Source organism: Pseudophryne corroboree, chromosome 3 (genome assembly GCF_028390025.1).
Source record: "Pseudophryne corroboree isolate aPseCor3 chromosome 3, aPseCor3.hap2, whole genome shotgun sequence".
In the NCBI taxonomy this organism is placed as follows: Eukaryota; Metazoa; Chordata; class Amphibia; order Anura; family Myobatrachidae; genus Pseudophryne; species Pseudophryne corroboree.
In genome coordinates this window covers 742,715,231-742,736,695 of record NC_086446.1, presented here as the reverse complement: position 1 = coordinate 742,736,695, position 21,465 = coordinate 742,715,231, and the positions used below count along the sequence as shown (strand labels likewise).

The 21,465-nt window shown below is 47.6% G+C and overlaps 1 protein-coding gene and 1 long non-coding RNA gene across 3 annotated transcripts in view; one reads left to right on the top strand and one right to left on the bottom strand.

Annotated features, from left to right (window-relative positions):
- PYROXD2 (pyridine nucleotide-disulphide oxidoreductase domain 2) overlaps nucleotides 1-21,465 on the bottom strand; it is a 168,003-nt gene that overhangs the window by 30,300 nt on the left and 116,238 nt on the right. For both annotated transcript variants that reach the window (XM_063962289.1, XM_063962290.1), the window contains one exon: nucleotides 19,817-19,923. In XM_063962289.1, the coding sequence (XP_063818359.1) occupies nucleotides 19,817-19,923 (107 nt within the window). The remainder of the gene's footprint in view (nucleotides 1-19,816; nucleotides 19,924-21,465) is intronic.
- LOC135056750 (uncharacterized) overlaps nucleotides 1-21,465 on the top strand; it is a 139,100-nt gene that overhangs the window by 33,686 nt on the left and 83,949 nt on the right. The gene's annotated exons all lie outside the window — the stretch shown is intronic.

Below are 21,465 nucleotides of genomic sequence, written 5' to 3'. Positions count from 1 at the left end.
CTCCTACCGAGAGTAAAACAGGAGGTGTACATAGAGAAATAACCCCATTGGACAAGGGACTCCCATCTAAACCATGCATGGTGACACACCTACCCAAGGTTAACTGAGGAATACCTAAGGCCTTGGCCCATGTTAAATCCATAAAGTTCCCTGCAGCTCCACTGTCCACAAAAGCAGAGACCGAGGAACAGAGGCTGCCAAAGGAAACTTTAGCAGGAACCAACAGTGAATTATTTGAGGAGATAAGCTGCAGACCAAAGTGAACCCCCTCACAACTCACTTGGTCAGGAAGTTTCCCGACTTGTTCGGACAACTACGGGCAAAATGTCCCTTACCTCCACAGTATAAACAAAGACCAGAATTTTGCCTCCTGGTTCTTTCTTCAGGAGACAATTTGGAGAGACCTATCTGCATAGGCTCCTCCATTTCTACAGGAATGGAAAGAACACAAGGAGTAGACCCGACAGATGCCCCTTTTTCAGCCCTCCGCTCTCTGAGCCGACGATCTATTTTAATAGAGAGCTCCATGAGTTTATCGAGAGTCTCAGGAGCGGGATACTGAAGGAGACTGTCTTTTATAGATTCAGATAAGCCGAGGCGAAACTGACTGCGTAGGGCTGGGTCATTCCATTCACAGTCGTTCGACCAACGGCGAAACTCCGTACAATAATTCTCTGCGGGATTCCTACCCTGTCTAAGAGCACGCAACTGACTCTCAGCGGACGCCTCTCTATCAGGGTCGTCATACAATAGCCCTAAAGATTTTAAAAAGGCGTCTACAGACGATAAGGCCGGATCGTCTGTCTTTAAACCAAAAGCCCAGGTCTGAGGATCCCCCTGAAGCAGAGAAATAATAATTCCAACCCGCTGAGCCTCCGTACCTGAGGAGACTGGTCTTAAACGAAAATAAAGTTTACAAGACTCTTTAAAATTAAAAAACTGTTTTCTATCCCCAGAAAAACGGTCAGGCAGATGCATTTTTGGTTCAGGGATGACCCTTGGGGAAGTCCGTAACAGATCTTCCTGTGACCTCACCCGGAGGGACAGATCCTGAACCATCTGAGTAAGTTCTTGAATCTGACTAACTAGAAGCTGGCCAGGATTTGGCCCAACACCGGCGGGATTCATGAGGCCGACAAAATCTCCCAACTGAATAAGTGAAAAAAAATTAACTCCTGTTAATTTAAATTTTTTCTTTTGTCTGGCTGGTGATAATGTTATGATTCCCGTACTCCAGACCAGAGGAGATCTTATGGCAGAGGTCTGAGTACTGGGAAGATATGCTGGTTGTGGGAGCAGGAGAGCCTAGTAACCCCTGGCGCCCTAACTCCGTTGTCTCGCCCGTGTTATCAGAAATCCCCTGCGAGACTATGGTTGCTTGAGCCCATGGCAGCCGCGTTCGAAGGGCGGATTATGTCTGCCCAACCCCGATGCCCCCGCAGGTCTTAATGGGAGACAAAGGGAAATCCGAGACAGGGTGATAACAAGGGGCCCTCTGACTAAGCAACCAGGCCAGGGGTTACAAGCTAACTAACTTAAACCAAAGGTATGTGCGGACTAGCCGCCAGGGAAAAGGACAACCAAGGATCCACTGATCCGTTACTCCTATCCAGCACCGCTGGATACCAGAGTGGATCTGTGGGAGCGGAATCCTCCGCAAAAGCTCCAGAACACCAATAAACTAAATAATAAACAGTAAGCGGACAAGCCGCAACACACGGCTGCGCCGCGACTCACGAACACCACAGGATGTTAAAGGTGCTCGGTCAGACTCCAGGAAAAGATGACAAACTTCCGAGTACAGGATCACTGAGGACAGGAACAACCGGATTGAGCAGGACTGGAAACTCTCTGTAGCTGACACAGGCAAACAGGAAGCTATCACCGGCGTCTGTAAGAAGTCCTGAGAGTGCCTTTATTCAGGAACCCTCCAATCAGGACCCAGACAAGGTAATCTCAGGTAATGCCGTGCAGCTTGCATGCTGCACGGCCAGCACACCACAATGTAATTAGAACAGACCCAGCAACGGGGAACGCGGCCGAACGTGGCGTCCCCGTTGCTAAGGTCAGAGCGGCTCCGTGCGCCCGGCGTCTAGCGTTGCCAGGGAGCCGGCGGCTGTACGCGCACGGCGTCCCTGGTTGCTAGGCGCCGGGCCGCACCGATGAGCGGACCCCGGCGCCTAACAGTACCCCCCCCTTGAGGAGGGGTCAAGGAACCCCTAAAACCAGGTTTCTGAGGAAATTCTCGAAAAAATGCCCTTTTGAGCCTCGGGGCATGAAGATCCTCATCCAGGACCCAAGACCTTTCCTCTGGCCCATAACCTCTCCAATGTACCAAAAAATAAAGCCGACCCCGGGACAACTTGGAATCGAGAACCTTCTCCACCAAGAACTCCTGCTGACCCTGTACATTTATTGGTGATCTCCCCTGAGATATTTTACGAGGAAATCTACTAGACGAAACATATGGTTTCAGCAATGAGCAATGGAAGGTATTTCCGATCCGTAAAGTTTTTGGTAAACGTAACCGGAAAGCAACTGGATTGACTTTTTTGATAATGTGAAATGGTCCAATAAATCTAGGACCCAATCTGGCTGAGGTTTGTCGAAGTTTAATGTTGCGAGTCGACAACCACACCCTGTCTCCTACTTTAAAAGTGCACGGCCGCCGAAGCCTGTCAGAAAATTTCTTTTCCCGGAATGCTGCTTTTCTGAGAGCCAGGTGCACTTTTCTCCAAATAAGTTTAAGATGAGAGGTCAGGGCCAGAGAGGAGACAGAGGAATGTTGAAAAAATGAATTAGCTCTGGGGTGAAAACCAAAAACTGCAAAAAATGGAGACACATTGGTGGAGGAATGACAGGCATTATTATAAGCAAACTCCGCCAATGGAAGAAACTCAGACCAGTCATTTTGGAGTTTGGCCGAGTACAAACGCAAATATTGTTTTAGAGATTGGTTAACTCGCTCAGTCTGCCCATTGGATTGGGGATGATAGCCGGACGTTAAAGATAATTTCATCTTTAACGAAGCACAAAAAGACTTCCAAAATTGTGCAATGAATTGTGGACCCCGATCAGAAACAATATCAGTGGGTAAGCCATGGAGTCTGAAAACATGGCGGAGGAACAAGATTGCCAATCCCTGGGCAGATGGCAATCGGGGAAGAGCAATGAAATGGGCCATTTTGCTAAAACGGTCCACTACCACCCATATGACTCGGCATCCGGCTGACAGAGGAAGGTCCACCACAAAATCCATGGAGATATGCGACCATGGCCTAAGAGGAACATTCAAGGGCATAAGTTGACCTATAGGCAAAGAACGGGGAACTTTATGCTGTGCACAGACCTGACACGAAAAAACAAACTCTTTAATGTCTTTGGATAGACCAGGCCACCATACTGAGCGGGAGTAATTCCAAAGTCTTAGCGATTCCCGGATGCCCGGCAACTTTGCTATCATGAAACTCCGTCAAAACAGTTGCTCTCAAAAACTCAGGGACAAAAAGGCGACCAGCAGGAGTATTTCCAGGAGCTTGATGTTGAAGCAGCTTTAACTGGGTAAATACATCCTGTGTGAGGCCTGCCCGAATGACTGAAGACGGAAGTATGGGAGTAACAGGACTGTTGTCTTGAACTGGAAGAAAACTACGTGACAGGGCATCTGCCTTAGTATTCTTGGAACCTGGCCTAAAGGTGATAATGAATTTGAAACGAGTAAAAAATAAAGCCCAACGAGCCTGCCGGGCATTCAGTCATTTAGCTGATTCAATATATTGAAGATTTTTGTGATCAGTCAAAACTGAAATGGTATGAGTCGCTCCTTCCAGCCAATGCCTCCACTCCTCGAAAGCCCATTTAATAGCCAGCAATTCCCGGTTACCAACATCGTAGTTGGATTCTGCAGATGAGAATTTCCTGGACATAAAGGCACAAGGATGTAATTCAAGGGAATCCGGATCCTTCTGAGAAAGGATAGCCCCTACTCCAACCTCCGAGGCATCAACCTCAACAATGAAAGGCAATTCTGGGTTGGGATGTCTAAGGACAGGGGCTGAGACAAAGGCTTGTTTTAAGGCCTGAAAAGATAACTCAGCTTCACGTGACCAATTGGTAGGATCTGCTCCCTTCTTAGTCAGTGCCACAATGGGAGTAACTAGGTCAGAGAAAGAGTGAATAAATCTTCTGTAGTAGTTCGCAAACCCTAAAAAGCGCTGAATTGCTTTTAAGTTGGTGGGTTGCGCCCAACTAAGGATGGCTTGGAGCTTCTTTGGTTCCATACGGAATCCCCGAGGGGAAATAATGTACCCTAAAAAGGATACCTCCGTGACATGAAATTCACACTTCTCCAGCTTGGCATATAGGTGATTTTCACGTAATTTCTTTAGAACCTGACGCACCTGGGTAACATGTTGTTCTACAGAGTCAGAATATATCAAAATATCGTCTAAGTAGACTACAACGAATCTTCCAAGAAATTCACGGAGCACATCGTTAATGAGATCCTGGAAAACTGCCGGAGCGTTAGACAGGCCGAATGGCATAACCAGATACTCATAGTGGCCTGACTGAGTACTGAATGCCGTTTTCCACTCATCCCCTGACTTGATTCTGATGAGGTTATATGCTCCTCTCAGGTCAATCTTAGAAAAAATCACAGCCGAACGTAGCTGATCAAAGAGGACAGAGATCAGCGGCAGAGGGTAAGTATTCTTTACCGAGATTTTATTCAAAGCTCTAAAGTCAATGCAGGGTCTGAGTGAACCATCCTTCTTCTCTACGAAGAAGAAACCTGCACTTAAAGGGGATTTAGATGGCCTGATAAATCCTTTCCCAAGGCTTTCTTTCACATACTCATTCATGGCCACAGTTTCAGGACCAGACAATGCATATAACCTTCCTTTAGGCAACGTGGCACCAGGAATTAGCTCAATGGCACAATCATAAGGCCTATGGGGAGGCAGAATATCCGCATTGCCCTTGGAAAATACATCAACAAAATCCTGGTATTCCCCAGGAATGGGTGCGGGAACGGCGGCAGCTACTCGGATAGGAAGCGTAATACATTCTTTATTACAGATGGTACCCCATTGTAAGATCTCCCCCGACTGCCAATCAATGATGGGATTATGAAAGGCCAGCCAAGGGTGACCCAGAACCACAGGAACTGCTGGACAATGGGTAAGGAAAAACTCAATCTTTTCAGAATGCAGAGCTCCTACCGAGAGTAAAACAGGAGGTGTACATAGAGAAATAACCCCATTGGACAAGGGACTCCCATCTAAACCATGCATGGTGACACACCTACCCAAGGTTAACTGAGGAATACCTAAGGCCTTGGCCCATGTTAAATCCATAAAGTTCCCTGCAGCTCCACTGTCCACAAAAGCAGAGACCGAGGAACAGAGGCTGCCAAAGGAAACTTTAGCAGGAACCAACAGTGAATTATTTGAGGAGATAAGCTGCAGACCAAAGTGAACCCCCTCACAACTCACTTGGTCAGGAAGTTTCCCGACTTGTTCGGACAACTACGGGCAAAATGTCCCTTACCTCCACAGTATAAACAAAGACCAGAATTTTGCCTCCTGGTTCTTTCTTCAGGAGACAATTTGGAGAGACCTATCTGCATAGGCTCCTCCATTTCTACAGGAATGGAAAGAACACAAGGAGTAGACCCGACAGATGCCCCTTTTTCAGCCCTCCGCTCTCTGAGCCGACGATCTATTTTAATAGAGAGCTCCATGAGTTTATCGAGAGTCTCAGGAGCGGGATACTGAAGGAGACTGTCTTTTATAGATTCAGATAAGCCGAGGCGAAACTGACTGCGTAGGGCTGGGTCATTCCATCCACAGTCGTTCGACCAACGGCGAAACTCCGTACAATAATTCTCTGCGGGATTCCTACCCTGTCTAAGAGCACGCAACTGACTCTCAGCGGACGCCTCTCTATCAGGGTCGTCATACAATAGCCCTAAAGATTTTAAAAAGGCGTCTACAGACGATAAGGCCGGATCGTCTGTCTTTAAACCAAAAGCCCAGGTCTGAGGATCCCCCTGAAGCAGAGAAATAATAATTCCAACCCGCTGAGCCTCCGTACCTGAGGAGACTGGTCTTAAACGAAAATAAAGTTTACAAGACTCTTTAAAATTAAAAAACTGTTTTCTATCCCCAGAAAAACGGTCAGGCAGATGCATTTTTGGTTCAGGGATGACCCTTGGGGAAGTCCGTAACAGATCTTCCTGTGACCTCACCCGGAGGGACAGATCCTGAACCATCTGAGTAAGTTCTTGAATCTGACTAACTAGAAGCTGGCCAGGATTTGGCCCAACACCGGCGGGATTCATGAGGCCGACAAAATCTCCCAACTGAATAAGTGAAAAAAAATTAACTCCTGTTAATTTAAATTTTTTCTTTTGTCTGGCTGGTGATAATGTTATGATTCCCGTACTCCAGACCAGAGGAGATCTTATGGCAGAGGTCTGAGTACTGGGAAGATATGCTGGTTGTGGGAGCAGGAGAGCCTAGTAACCCCTGGCGCCCTAACTCCGTTGTCTCGCCCGTGTTATCAGAAATCCCCTGCGAGACTATGGTTGCTTGAGCCCATGGCAGCCGCGTTCGAAGGGCGGATTATGTCTGCCCAACCCCGATGCCCCCGCAGGTCTTAATGGGAGACAAAGGGAAATCCGAGACAGGGTGATAACAAGGGGCCCTCTGACTAAGCAACCAGGCCAGGGGTTACAAGCTAACTAACTTAAACCAAAGGTATGTGCGGACTAGCCGCCAGGGAAAAGGACAACCAAGGATCCACTGATCCGTTACTCCTATCCAGCACCGCTGGATACCAGAGTGGATCTGTGGGAGCGGAATCCTCCGCAAAAGCTCCAGAACACCAATAAACTAAATAATAAACAGTAAGCGGACAAGCCGCAACACACGGCTGCGCCGCGACTCACGAACACCACAGGATGTTAAAGGTGCTCGGTCAGACTCCAGGAAAAGATGACAAACTTCCGAGTACAGGATCACTGAGGACAGGAACAACCGGATTGAGCAGGACTGGAAACTCTCTGTAGCTGACACAGGCAAACAGGAAGCTATCACCGGCGTCTGTAAGAAGTCCTGAGAGTGCCTTTATTCAGGAACCCTCCAATCAGGACCCAGACAAGGTAATCTCAGGTAATGCCGTGCAGCTTGCATGCTGCACGGCCAGCACACCACAATGTAATTAGAACAGACCCAGCAACGGGGAACGCGGCCGAACGTGGCGTCCCCGTTGCTAAGGTCAGAGCGGCTCCGTGCGCCCGGCGTCTAGCGTTGCCAGGGAGCCGGCGGCTGTACGCGCACGGCGTCCCTGGTTGCTAGGCGCCGGGCCGCACCGACGAGCGGACCCCGGCGCCTAACAGTACCCCCCCCTTGAGGAGGGGTCAAGGAACCCCTAAAACCAGGTTTCTGAGGAAATTCTCGAAAAAATGCCCTTTTGAGCCTCGGGGCATGAAGATCCTCATCCAGGACCCAAGACCTTTCCTCTGGCCCATAACCTCTCCAATGTACCAAAAAATAAAGCCGACCCCGGGACAACTTGGAATCGAGAACCTTCTCCACCAAGAACTCCTGCTGACCCTGTACATTTATTGGTGATCTCCCCTGAGATATTTTACGAGGAAATCTACTAGACGAAACATATGGTTTCAGCAATGAGCAATGGAAGGTATTTCCGATCCGTAAAGTTTTTGGTAAACGTAACCGGAAAGCAACTGTATTGACTTTTTTGATAATGTGAAATGGTCCAATAAATCTAGGACCCAATCTGGCTGAGGTTTGTCGAAGTTTAATGTTGCGAGTCGACAACCACACCCTGTCTCCTACTTTAAAAGTGCACGGCCGCCGAAGCCTGTCAGAAAATTTCTTTTCCCGGAATGCTGCTTTTCTGAGAGCCAGGTGCACTTTTCTCCAAATAAGTTTAAGATGAGAGGTCAGGGCCAGAGAGGAGACAGAGGAATGTTGAAAAAAATGAATTAGCTCTGGGGTGAAAACCAAAAACTGCAAAAAATGGAGACACATTGGTGGAGGAATGACAGGCATTATTATAAGCAAACTCCGCCAATGGAAGAAACTCAGACCAGTCATTTTGGAGTTTGGCCGAGTACAAACGCAAATATTGTTTTAGAGATTGGTTAACTCGCTCAGTCTGCCCATTGGATTGGGGATGATAGCCGGACGTTAAAGATAATTTCATCTTTAACGAAGCACAAAAAGACTTCCAAAATTGTGCAATGAATTGTGGACCCCGATCAGAAACAATATCAGTGGGTAAGCCATGGAGTCTGAAAACATGGCGGAGGAACAAGATTGCCAATCCCTGGGCAGATGGCAATCGGGGAAGAGCAATGAAATGGGCCATTTTGCTAAAACGGTCCACTACCACCCATATGACTCGGCATCCGGCTGACAGAGGAAGGTCCACCACAAAATCCATGGAGATATGCGACCATGGCCTAAGAGGAACATTCAAGGGCATAAGTTGACCTATAGGCAAAGAACGGGGAACTTTATGCTGTGCACAGACCTGACACGAAAAAACAAACTCTTTAATGTCTTTGGAAAGACCAGGCCACCATACTGAGCGGGAGTAATTCCAAAGTCTTAGCGATTCCCGGATGCCCGGCAACTTTGCTATCATGAAACTCCGTCAAAACAGTTGCTCTCAAAAACTCAGGGACAAAAAGGCGACCAGCAGGAGTATTTCCAGGAGCTTGATGTTGAAGCAGCTTTAACTGGGTAAATACATCCTGTGTGAGGCCTGCCCGAATGACTGAAGACGGAAGTATGGGAGTAACAGGACTGTTGTCTTGAACTGGAAGAAAACTACGTGACAGGGCATCTGCCTTAGTATTCTTGGAACCTGGCCTAAAGGTGATAATGAATTTGAAACGAGTAAAAAATAAAGCCCAACGAGCCTGCCGGGCATTCAGTCGTTTAGCTGATTCAATATATTGAAGATTTTTGTGATCAGTCAAAACTGAAATGGTATGAGTCGCTCCTTCCAGCCAATGCCTCCACTCCTCGAAAGCCCATTTAATAGCCAGCAATTCCCGGTTACCAACATCGTAGTTGGATTCTGCAGATGAGAATTTCCTGGACATAAAGGCACAAGGATGTAATTCAAGGGAATCCGGATCCTTCTGAGAAAGGATAGCCCCTACTCCAACCTCCGAGGCATCAACCTCAACAATGAAAGGCAATTCTGGGTTGGGATGTCTAAGGACAGGGGCTGAGACAAAGGCTTGTTTTAAGGCCTGAAAAGATAACTCAGCTTCACGTGACCAATTGGTAGGATCTGCTCCCTTCTTAGTCAGTGCCACAATGGGAGCAACTAGGTCAGAGAAAGAGTGAATAAATCTTCTGTAGTAGTTCGCAAACCCTAAAAAGCGCTGAATTGCTTTTAAGTTGGTGGGTTGCGCCCAACTAAGGATGGCTTGGAGCTTCTTTGGTTCCATACGGAATCCCCGAGGGGAAATAATGTACCCTAAAAAGGATACCTCCGTGACATGAAATTCACACTTCTCCAGCTTGGCATATAGGTGATTTTCACGTAATTTCTTTAGAACCTGACGCACCTGGGTAACATGTTGTTCTACAGAGTCAGAATATATCAAAATATCGTCTAAGTAGACTACAACGAATCTTCCAAGAAATTCACGGAGCACATCGTTAATGAGATCCTGGAAAACTGCCGGAGCGTTAGACAGGCCGAATGGCATAACCAGATACTCATAGTGGCCTGACTGAGTACTGAATGCCGTTTTCCACTCATCCCCTGACTTGATTCTGATGAGGTTATATGCTCCTCTCAGGTCAATCTTAGAAAAAATCACAGCCGAACGTAGCTGATCAAAGAGGACAGAGATCAGCGGCAGAGGGTAAGTATTCTTTACCGAGATTTTATTCAAAGCTCTAAAGTCAATGCAGGGTCTGAGTGAACCATCCTTCTTCTCTACGAAGAAGAAACCTGCACTTAAAGGGGATTTAGATGGCCTGATAAATCCTTTCCCAAGGCTTTCTTTCACATACTCATTCATGGCCACAGTTTCAGGACCAGACAATGCATATAACCTTCCTTTAGGCAACGTGGCACCAGGAATTAGCTCAATGGCACAATCATAAGGCCTATGGGGAGGCAGAATATCCGCATTGCCCTTGGAAAATACATCAACAAAATCCTGGTATTCCCCAGGAATGGGTGCGGGAACGGCGGCAGCTACTCGGATAGGAAGCGTAATACATTCTTTATTACAGATGGTACCCCATTGTAAGATCTCCCCCGACTGCCAATCAATGATGGGATTATGAAAGGCCAGCCAAGGGTGACCCAGAACCACAGGAACTGCTGGACAATGGGTAAGGAAAAACTCAATCTTTTCAGAATGCAGAGCTCCTACCGAGAGTAAAACAGGAGGTGTACATAGAGAAATAACCCCATTGGACAAGGGACTCCCATCTAAACCATGCATGGTGACACACCTACCCAAGGTTAACTGAGGAATACCTAAGGCCTTGGCCCATGTTAAATCCATAAAGTTCCCTGCAGCTCCACTGTCCACAAAAGCAGAGACCGAGGAACAGAGGCTGCCAAAGGAAACTTTAGCAGGAACCAACAGTGAATTATTTGAGGAGATAAGCTGCAGACCAAAGTGAACCCCCTCACAACTCACTTGGTCAGGAAGTTTCCCGACTTGTTCGGACAACTACGGGCAAAATGTCCCTTACCTCCACAGTATAAACAAAGACCAGAATTTTGCCTCCTGGTTCTTTCTTCAGGAGACAATTTGGAGAGACCTATCTGCATAGGCTCCTCCATTTCTACAGGAATGGAAAGAACACAAGGAGTAGACCCGACAGATGCCCCTTTTTCAGCCCTCCGCTCTCTGAGCCGACGATCTATTTTAATAGAGAGCTCCATGAGTTTATCGAGAGTCTCAGGAGCGGGATACTGAAGGAGACTGTCTTTTATAGATTCAGATAAGCCGAGGCGAAACTGACTGCGTAGTGCTGGGTCATTCCATCCACAGTCGTTCGACCAACGGCGAAACTCCGTACAATAATTCTCTGCGGGATTCCTACCCTGTCTAAGAGCACGCAACTGACTCTCAGCGGACGCCTCTCTATCAGGGTCGTCATACAATAGCCCTAAAGATTTTAAAAAGGCGTCTACAGACGATAAGGCCGGATCGTCTGTCTTTAAACCAAAAGCCCAGGTCTGAGGATCCCCCTGAAGCAGAGAAATAATAATTCCAACCCGCTGAGCCTCCGTACCTGAGGAGACTGGTCTTAAACGAAAATAAAGTTTACAAGACTCTTTAAAATTAAAAAACTGTTTTCTATCCCCAGAAAAACGGTCAGGCAGATGCATTTTTGGTTCAGGGATGACCCTTGGGGAAGTCCGTAACAGATCTTCCTGTGACCTCACCCGGAGGGACAGATCCTGAACCATCTGAGTAAGTTCTTGAATCTGACTAACTAGAAGCTGGCCAGGATTTGGCCCAACACCGGCGGGATTCATGAGGCCGACAAAATCTCCCAACTGAATAAGTGAAAAAAAATTAACTCCTGTTAATTTAAATTTTTTCTTTTGTCTGGCTGGTGATAATGTTATGATTCCCGTACTCCAGACCAGAGGAGATCTTATGGCAGAGGTCTGAGTACTGGGAAGATATGCTGGTTGTGGGAGCAGGAGAGCCTAGTAACCCCTGGCGCCCTAACTCCGTTGTCTCGCCCGTGTTATCAGAAATCCCCTGCGAGACTATGGTTGCTTGAGCCCATGGCAGCCGCGTTCGAAGGGCGGATTATGTCTGCCCAACCCCGATGCCCCCGCAGGTCTTAATGGGAGACAAAGGGAAATCCGAGACAGGGTGATAACAAGGGGCCCTCTGACTAAGCAACCAGGCCAGGGGTTACAAGCTAACTAACTTAAACCAAAGGTATGTGCGGACTAGCCGCCAGGGAAAAGGACAACCAAGGATCCACTGATCCGTTACTCCTATCCAGCACCGCTGGATACCAGAGTGGATCTGTGGGAGCGGAATCCTCCGCAAAAGCTCCAGAACACCAATAAACTAAATAATAAACAGTAAGCGGACAAGCCGCAACACACGGCTGCGCCGCGACTCACGAACACCACAGGATGTTAAAGGTGCTCGGTCAGACTCCAGGAAAAGATGACAAACTTCCGAGTACAGGATCACTGAGGACAGGAACAACCGGATTGAGCAGGACTGGAAACTCTCTGTAGCTGACACAGGCAAACAGGAAGCTATCACCGGCGTCTGTAAGAAGTCCTGAGAGTGCCTTTATTCAGGAACCCTCCAATCAGGACCCAGACAAGGTAATCTCAGGTAATGCCGTGCAGCTTGCATGCTGCACGGCCAGCACACCACAATGTAATTAGAACAGACCCAGCAACGGGGAACGCGGCCGAACGTGGCGTCCCCGTTGCTAAGGTCAGAGCGGCTCCGTGCGCCCGGCGTCTAGCGTTGCCAGGGAGCCGGCGGCTGTACGCGCACGGCGTCCCTGGTTGCTAGGCGCCGGGCCGCACCGACGAGCGGACCCCGGCGCCTAACAGTACCCCCCCTTGAGGAGGGGTCAAGGAACCCCTAAAACCAGGTTTCTGAGGAAATTCTCGAAAAAATGCCCTTTTGAGCCTCGGGGCATGAAGATCCTCATCCAGGACCCAAGACCTTTCCTCTGGCCCATAACCTCTCCAATGTACCAAAAAATAAAGCCGACCCCGGGACAACTTGGAATCGAGAACCTTCTCTACCAAGAACTCCTGCTGACCCTGTACATTTATTGGTGATCTCCCCTGAGATATTTTACGAGGAAATCTACTAGACGAAACATATGGTTTCAGCAATGAGCAATGGAAGGTATTTCCGATCCGTAAAGTTTTTGGTAAACGTAACCGGAAAGCAACTGGATTGACTTTTTTGATAATGTGAAATGGTCCAATAAATCTAGGACCCAATCTGGCTGAGGTTTGTCAAAGTTTAATGTTGCGAGTCGACAACCACACCCTGTCTCCTACTTTAAAAGTGCACGGCCGCCGAAGCCTGTCAGAAAATTTCTTTTCCCGGAATGCTGCTTTTCTGAGAGCCAGGTGCACTTTTCTCCAAATAAGTTTAAGATGAGAGGTCAGGGCCAGAGAGGAGACAGAGGAATGTTGAAAAAATGAATTAGCTCTGGGGTGAAAACCAAAAACTGCAAAAAATGGAGACACATTGGTGGAGGAATGACAGGCATTATTATAAGCAAACTCCGCCAATGGAAGAAACTCAGACCAGTCATTTTGGAGTTTGGCCGAGTACAAACGCAAATATTGTTTTAGAGATTGGTTAACTCGCTCCGTCTGCCCATTGGATTGGGGATGATAGCCGGACGTTAAAGATAATTTCATCTTTAACGAAGCACAAAAAGACTTCCAAAATTGTGCAATGAATTGTGGACTCCGATCAGAAACAATATCAGTGGGTAAGCCATGGAGTCTGAAAACATGGCGGAGGAACAAGATTGCCAATCCCTGGGCAGATGGCAATCGGGGAAGAGCAATGAAATGGGCCATTTTGCTAAAACGGTCCACTACCACCCATATGACTCGGCATCCGGCTGACAGAGGAAGGTCCACCACAAAATCCATGGAGATATGCGACCATGGCCTAAGAGGAACATTCAAGGGCATAAGTTGACCTATAGGCAAAGAACGGGGAACTTTATGCTGTGCACAGACCTGACACGAAAAAACAAACTCTTTAATGTCTTTGGAAAGACCAGGCCACCATACTGAGCGGGAGTAATTCCAAAGTCTTAGCGATTCCCGGATGCCCGGCAACTTTGCTATCATGAAACTCCGTCAAAACAGTTGCTCTCAAAAACTCAGGGACAAAAAGGCGACCAGCAGGAGTATTTCCAGGAGCTTGATGTTGAAGCAGCTTTAACTGGGTAAATACATCCTGTGTGAGGCCTGCCCGAATGACTGAAGACGGAAGTATGGGAGTAACAGGACTGTTGTCTTGAACTGGAAGAAAACTACGTGACAGGGCATCTGCCTTAGTATTCTTGGAACCTGGCCTAAAGGTGATAATGAATTTGAAACGAGTAAAAAATAAAGCCCAACGAGCCTGCCGGGCATTCAGTCGTTTAGCTGATTCAATATATTGAAGATTTTTGTGATCAGTCAAAACTGAAATGGTATGAGTCGCTCCTTCCAGCCAATGCCTCCACTCCTCGAAAGCCCATTTAATAGCCAGCAATTCCCGGTTACCAACATCGTAGTTGGATTCTGCAGATGAGAATTTCCTGGACATAAAGGCACAAGGATGTAATTCAAGGGAATCCGGATCCTTCTGAGAAAGGATAGCCCCTACTCCAACCTCCGAGGCATCAACCTCAACAATGAAAGGCAATTCTGGGTTGGGATGTCTAAGGACAGGGGCTGAGACAAAGGCTTGTTTTAAGGCCTGAAAAGATAACTCAGCTTCACGTGACCAATTGGTAGGATCTGCTCCCTTCTTAGTCAGTGCCACAATGGGAGCAACTAGGTCAGAGAAAGAGTGAATAAATCTTCTGTAGTAGTTCGCAAACCCTAAAAAGCGCTGAATTGCTTTTAAGTTGGTGGGTTGCGCCCAACTAAGGATGGCTTGGAGCTTCTTTGGTTCCATACGGAATCCCCGAGGGGAAATAATGTACCCTAAAAAGGATACCTCCGTGACATGAAATTCACACTTCTCCAGCTTGGCATATAGGTGATTTTCACGTAATTTCTTTAGAACCTGACGCACCTGGGTAACATGTTGTTCTACAGAGTCAGAATATATCAAAATATCGTCTAAGTAGACTACAACGAATCTTCCAAGAAATTCACGGAGCACATCGTTAATGAGATCCTGGAAAACTGCCGGAGCGTTAGACAGGCCGAATGGCATAACCAGATACTCATAGTGGCCTGACTGAGTACTGAATGCCGTTTTCCACTCATCCCCTGACTTGATTCTGATGAGGTTATATGCTCCTCTCAGGTCAATCTTAGAAAAAATCACAGCCGAACGTAGCTGATCAAAGAGGACAGAGATCAGCGGCAGAGGGTAAGTATTCTTTACCGAGATTTTATTCAAAGCTCTAAAGTCAATGCAGGGTCTGAGTGAACCATCCTTCTTCTCTACGAAGAAGAAACCTGCACTTAAAGGGGATTTAGATGGCCTGATAAATCCTTTCCCAAGGCTTTCTTTCACATACTCATTCATGGCCACAGTTTCAGGACCAGACAATGCATATAACCTTCCTTTAGGCAACGTGGCACCAGGAATTAGCTCAATGGCACAATCATAAGGCCTATGGGGAGGCAGAATATCCGCATTGCCCTTGGAAAATACATCAACAAAATCCTGGTATTCCCCAGGAATGGGTGCGGGAACGGCGGCAGCTACTCGGATAGGAAGCGTAATACATTCTTTATTACAGATGGTACCCCATTGTAAGATCTCCCCCGACTGCCAATCAATGATGGGATTATGAAAGGCCAGCCAAGGGTGACCCAGAACCACAGGAACTGCTGGACAATGGGTAAGGAAAAACTCAATCTTTTCAGAATGCAGAGCTCCTACCGAGAGTAAAACAGGAGGTGTACATAGAGAAATAACCCCATTGGACAAGGGACTCCCATCTAAACCATGCATGGTGACACACCTACCCAAGGTTAACTGAGGAATACCTAAGGCCTTGGCCCATGTTAAATCCATAAAGTTCCCTGCAGCTCCACTGTCCACAAAAGCAGAGACCGAGGAACAGAGGCTGCCAAAGGAAACTTTAGCAGGAACCAACAGTGAATTATTTGAGGAGATAAGCTGCAGACCAAAGTGAACCCCCTCACAACTCACTTGGTCAGGAAGTTTCCCGACTTGTTCGGACAACTACGGGCAAAATGTCCCTTACCTCCACAGTATAAACAAAGACCAGAATTTTGCCTCCTGGTTCTTTCTTCAGGAGACAATTTGGAGAGACCTATCTGCATAGGCTCCTCCATTTCTACAGGAATGGAAAGAACACAAGGAGTAGACCCGACAGATGCCCCTTTTTCAGCCCTCCGCTCTCTGAGCCGACGATCTATTTTAATAGAGAGCTCCATGAGTTTATCGAGAGTCTCAGGAGCGGGATACTGAAGGAGACTGTCTTTTATAGATTCAGATAAGCCGAGGCGAAACTGACTGCGTAGGGCTGGGTCATTCCATCCACAGTCGTTCGACCAACGGCGAAACTCCGTACAATAATTCTCTGCGGGATTCCTACCCTGTCTAAGAGCACGCAACTGACTCTCAGCGGACGCCTCTCTATCAGGGTCGTCATACAATAGCCCTAAAGATTTTAAAAAGGCGTCTACAGACGATAAGGCCGGATCGTCTGTCTTTAAACCAAAAGCCCAGGTCTGAGGATCCCCCTGAAGCAGAGAAATAATAATTCCAACCCGCTGAGCCTCCGTACCTGAGGAGACTGGTCTTAAACGAAAATAAAGTTTACAAGACTCTTTAAAATTAAAAAACTGTTTTCTATCCCCAGAAAAACGGTCAGGCAGATGCATTTTTGGTTCAGGGATGACCCTTGGGGAAGTCCGTAACAGATCTTCCTGTGACCTCACCCGGAGGGACAGATCCTGAACCATCTGAGTAAGTTCTTGAATCTGACTAACTAGAAGCTGGCCAGGATTTGGCCCAACACCGGCGGGATTCATGAGGCCGACAAAATCTCCCAACTGAATAAGTGAAAAAAAATTAACTCCTGTTAATTTAAATTTTTTCTTTTGTCTGGCTGGTGATAATGTTATGATTCCCGTACTCCAGACCAGAGGAGATCTTATGGCAGAGGTCTGAGTACTGGGAAGATATGCTGGTTGTGGGAGCAGGAGAGCCTAGTAACCCCTGGCGCCCTAACTCCGTTGTCTCGCCCGTGTTATCAGAAATCCCCTGCGAGACTATGGTTGCTTGAGCCCATGGCAGCCGCGTTCGAAGGGCGGATTATGTCTGCCCAACCCCGATGCCCCCGCAGGTCTTAATGGGAGACAAAGGGAAATCCGAGACAGGGTGATAACAAGGGGCCCTCTGACTAAGCAACCAGGCCAGGGGTTACAAGCTAACTAACTTAAACCAAAGGTATGTGCGGACTAGCCGCCAGGGAAAAGGACAACCAAGGATCCACTGATCCGTTACTCCTATCCAGCACCGCTGGATACCAGAGTGGATCTGTGGGAGCGGAATCCTCCGCAAAAGCTCCAGAACACCAATAAACTAAATAATAAACAGTAAGCGGACAAGCCGCAACACACGGCTGCGCCGCGACTCACGAACACCACAGGATGTTAAAGGTGCTCGGTCAGACTCCAGGAAAAGATGACAAACTTCCGAGTACAGGATCACTGAGGACAGGAACAACCGGATTGAGCAGGACTGGAAACTCTCTGTAGCTGACACAGGCAAACAGGAAGCTATCACCGGCGTCTGTAAGAAGTCCTGAGAGTGCCTTTATTCAGGAACCCTCCAATCAGGACCCAGACAAGGTAATCTCAGGTAATGCCGTGCAGCTTGCATGCTGCACGGCCAGCACACCACAATGTAATTAGAACAGACCCAGCAACGGGGAACGCGGCCGAACGTGGCGTCCCCGTTGCTAAGGTCAGAGCGGCTCCGTGCGCCCGGCGTCTAGCGTTGCCAGGGAGCCGGCGGCTGTACGCGCACGGCGTCCCTGGTTGCTAGGCGCCGGGCCGCACCGACGAGCGGACCCCGGCGCCTAACACTTAGCTTCTTTGGGTTGGTGTGGCTCTCCTGTGGTGTGTGGTGTAATTGGCTACGAGCGATTGTCGTCTCTAGTACCTGCTACTGCAATGGGCTGGTTAACGAAACTGAGCTCCTGTGCAAGGAGGCGGGGTTATAGAGGAGGCGGCGCTGTGCATCTTGGGAACAGTCAAAGCTTTGAGCCTGTTGGTGCCTCAGATCAAGATCCTACTCTACACCCTGATGTTAATCCTTGTGGAGCCCAGTGTACCTCGCAGAAAGAGATTTAACAACGGTAAGTTCTTACCATAAATCTCGTTATATCCTGCTAACCATTGCACAATTGTTTTTTTTATTTGCCTTATTTCTTATTCCTACTATCCTGGCAGCTTTCCTGCTAACAATGATTCTGGATGCAAGTAAATGTTTTGTTTCTAAACTTAGAATTATTCCTCTGGGTTTTTGTGGGGTTTTTTGCTCCTGTTTTGTTGGTTCTATACTGGATGAGTAATCTGCGCTGGAATGCTGTACAAAAAGTAAATCCTCTTTTTTGCTACAACATTAAGCTATTTTATGGTTTGTCTCCTCACTTGGTCCTCAAAACAAAAAAGACTATATAAAATAAGCCTATACAGTATCAGCAATTCAATTCAGCGTGGATCGATGCCGGAACGACCGAGTGAAGGTACTCCGCCACCCATATCTTCTTTCACTCTGTCTTGCATCCTATAGCAGTGTTCAGGAAAATGTGTTAAACATTAGTGTGCGCAATCAGACACCACTGTGCTGTCCGCCGCACATTGTTCAGCATCTACTATGCCCCTAAGAGTCACCATACTGTATGAAGGGATGGTATCGGTACCCCGACGCTCAGGATCCTGACACCTAACTGGTAAGGTTACTATCCCCAATCCCTAACCTCCCCAACCCTAACCCTCCCTCCCAGCAGTCGGAGCCTAACCCCCCCCCCCCCCAGTGGTGCCTAATCTAACCCCTTCTCCTTGAGGCCTAAACCTAGCCCTCCCTGGTGGTGCCTAATCCTAACCTTCCCTCCCAGCAGCCTAACCCTTCCCCCGCATCCTGACTCCAACCTTCCCCCCGCAGCCTAACACTTTTCCCCTCCCCCCCCACTCAGTGATGCCTAATCCTAACCTCTCCTCCTTGTAGCCTAATCCTAGAGCTCCCTATTGGTGCCTAAAACAAACCTTCCCTCCCTGCAGCCCAACCCTACCACCACACACCCCACCTGCCCCGGCAGCCTAACCCTAACCCTCCCCCTGCAGCCTGGCCCTAAGCTCCCCCACCCCCACCCCCTGAAGCCTAATACTTACACCCCCTTGGTGGTGCCTAATCCTAACCTTTCCTATTTGTAGCCTAACCCTAGAGCTCCCTGGTGGTGCCTAATCCAAACCCTCCCTCCCAGCAGCCCAACCCTACCACAACCCCCCCCCCCAGCAGCCTAACCCTAACGCTCCCCCCCACAGCCTACACTTAACCCCTTCTGTCCGCGGCAGCCATTCGTTTGGGATACCAGTTCCAGCATTTTGATCCATGTAAGGATCCCTGCGTCAGTATTCTGAGCAGTCTCGGGATTCTGGCTGGATCCTGACCAGATCCGCTTTAGGAAGTCTTAGCCTTTCTTGCAATGCTGCAGCGCCTACAACAGTTACTCATCCAAGATCGTAAAATCTTTATATTGAGTTATAGAGTTAAAGCTGTGATACAGTTCAGTTGTCAAAAACACAAACGAGTGTAATAATGACTTTAATTTACTTTAAATTCAAAACAATAAAAAGAAATATGCAACTTGCCATTAAATAATTATGCCGATGTCGGCAATTTATCGGCTATAGCAAGTAATTTGGCTAATGACTACTAATTACATTACAACTCATAATTCTGGGAATATCATGTAGTAGCGTTCATATAATTGAGAACTGAAGTATTCAGCTTTAATAGAATATTGCCAGCTCAAGTGTTGCTTAAATATAAACAGAAGCTACGTACCCCTCCTGGGAGGCCGATTAGCTTCTCCAGATCTGGTGGCGTGAGGACGTCTCTGCCTATCACAGACGCCCGGAAACCGGGAGCGTATTTTTCTATCCAGCCGAACACTTAAAAAAAAAAAGAAAGAAATAAAATAATATTGACACAAGTTGTTTCCTTAGTAGGTTTCATTTGTGGGAAAGAAAAACATACAGATTAGAGAATTGCATGCTGCTCTGAGATACTGCACAGTGGTCCACAGCAGCCATTTGACACAATAAAGTGATATTCATCCAGTCTAAAATTACACATATAGATCAATTGTATTGCTGTGCAGTGAGGGAGTGCCGTCATCTCGCTCCTATCTTCCTTTTCACCGCACGGCTAAACATTTGTTCCTCTAATAATACTTCCACTTAGAAGAAAATTGTCAGAATCATTCCCACTTAGGTTAACCATTCGCTTCCAAGCATCACTTTCTCAGTCTAGTGTAATAGGCCCTACACACTGGCCGATCCGCCGCCGAGCTGCCCGCCGGCGGACACGGCTGACGGGTGACCCGGCGGCGGGGGGGGGGTGAAGTTTCTTCACTCCCCCCATCACCCGGCTGCATTGAAGTGCAGGCAAATATGGACGAGATCGTCCATATTGGCCTGCATGTACAGCCGACGGGGGACCAGCGATGAACGAGCACGGGGCTGCGCATCGTTCATTACTGGAGCCTCCACACTGCACGATATGAACGTTATCTCGTTCATTAATGAACGAGATCGTTCATATCGTGCAGTCATGTCGGCTAGTGTGTAGGGCCCATAAGAGAGGAGTATTTACTATATTAACCTCATACGTATTTTTATTTATTTATTAAAAGTTTCTTATATAGCGCAGCATATTCCGTTGCACTTTACAATTTAATTGTAAAACAACAGTAATAGAACAAAACTGGGCAAAAACAGACAGACATAGTGGTAGGAAGGCCCTGCTCGCAAGCTTACAATCTATGGGGAAATAGGCATTGATACACAAGGATAGATGCTACCTATTGCATAATGGTCCACCAGATTGCTAGGTTCTTAATGGGTTGTATGATATGATCACCCAGCAATGTTGGAAGACAATGTGAGGTTATGTGTACTGTACAGAGAGGATGTGATTAGAAAGAGAAGCTTTGAAGGTTATGTGGGTGGGTCTGGAATTTGATAGGCTTGTCTGAAGAGGTGAGTTTTCAGGGAACGTTTAAAGGTTTGGAGATTAGAGGTGAGTCTTATTGTGCTTTGGAGGGCATTCCACAGAGTGGGTGAAGCACGGATAAAGTCTTGTAATTTTGAGTGGGAATAAGTAATACGTGTGGATGAGAGACACAGATCTTGTGCAGAGCGGAGAGGTCGCTTAGGAAGATATCTTGAGCTGAGTGAAGAGATGTATGATGGTGCAGTTTGGTTAATAGTAGTGATGAGCGGGTTCGGTTTCTCGGAAACCGAACCCCCCCGAACTTCACGCTTTTTACACGGGTCCGAGGCAGACTCGGATCTTCCCGCCTTGCTCGGCTAACCCGAGCACGCCCGAACGTCATCATCCCGCTGTCGGATTCTCGCGAGGCTCGTATTCTATTGCGAGACTCGGATTCTATATAAGGAGCCGCGCGTCGCCGCCATTTTCACACGTGCATT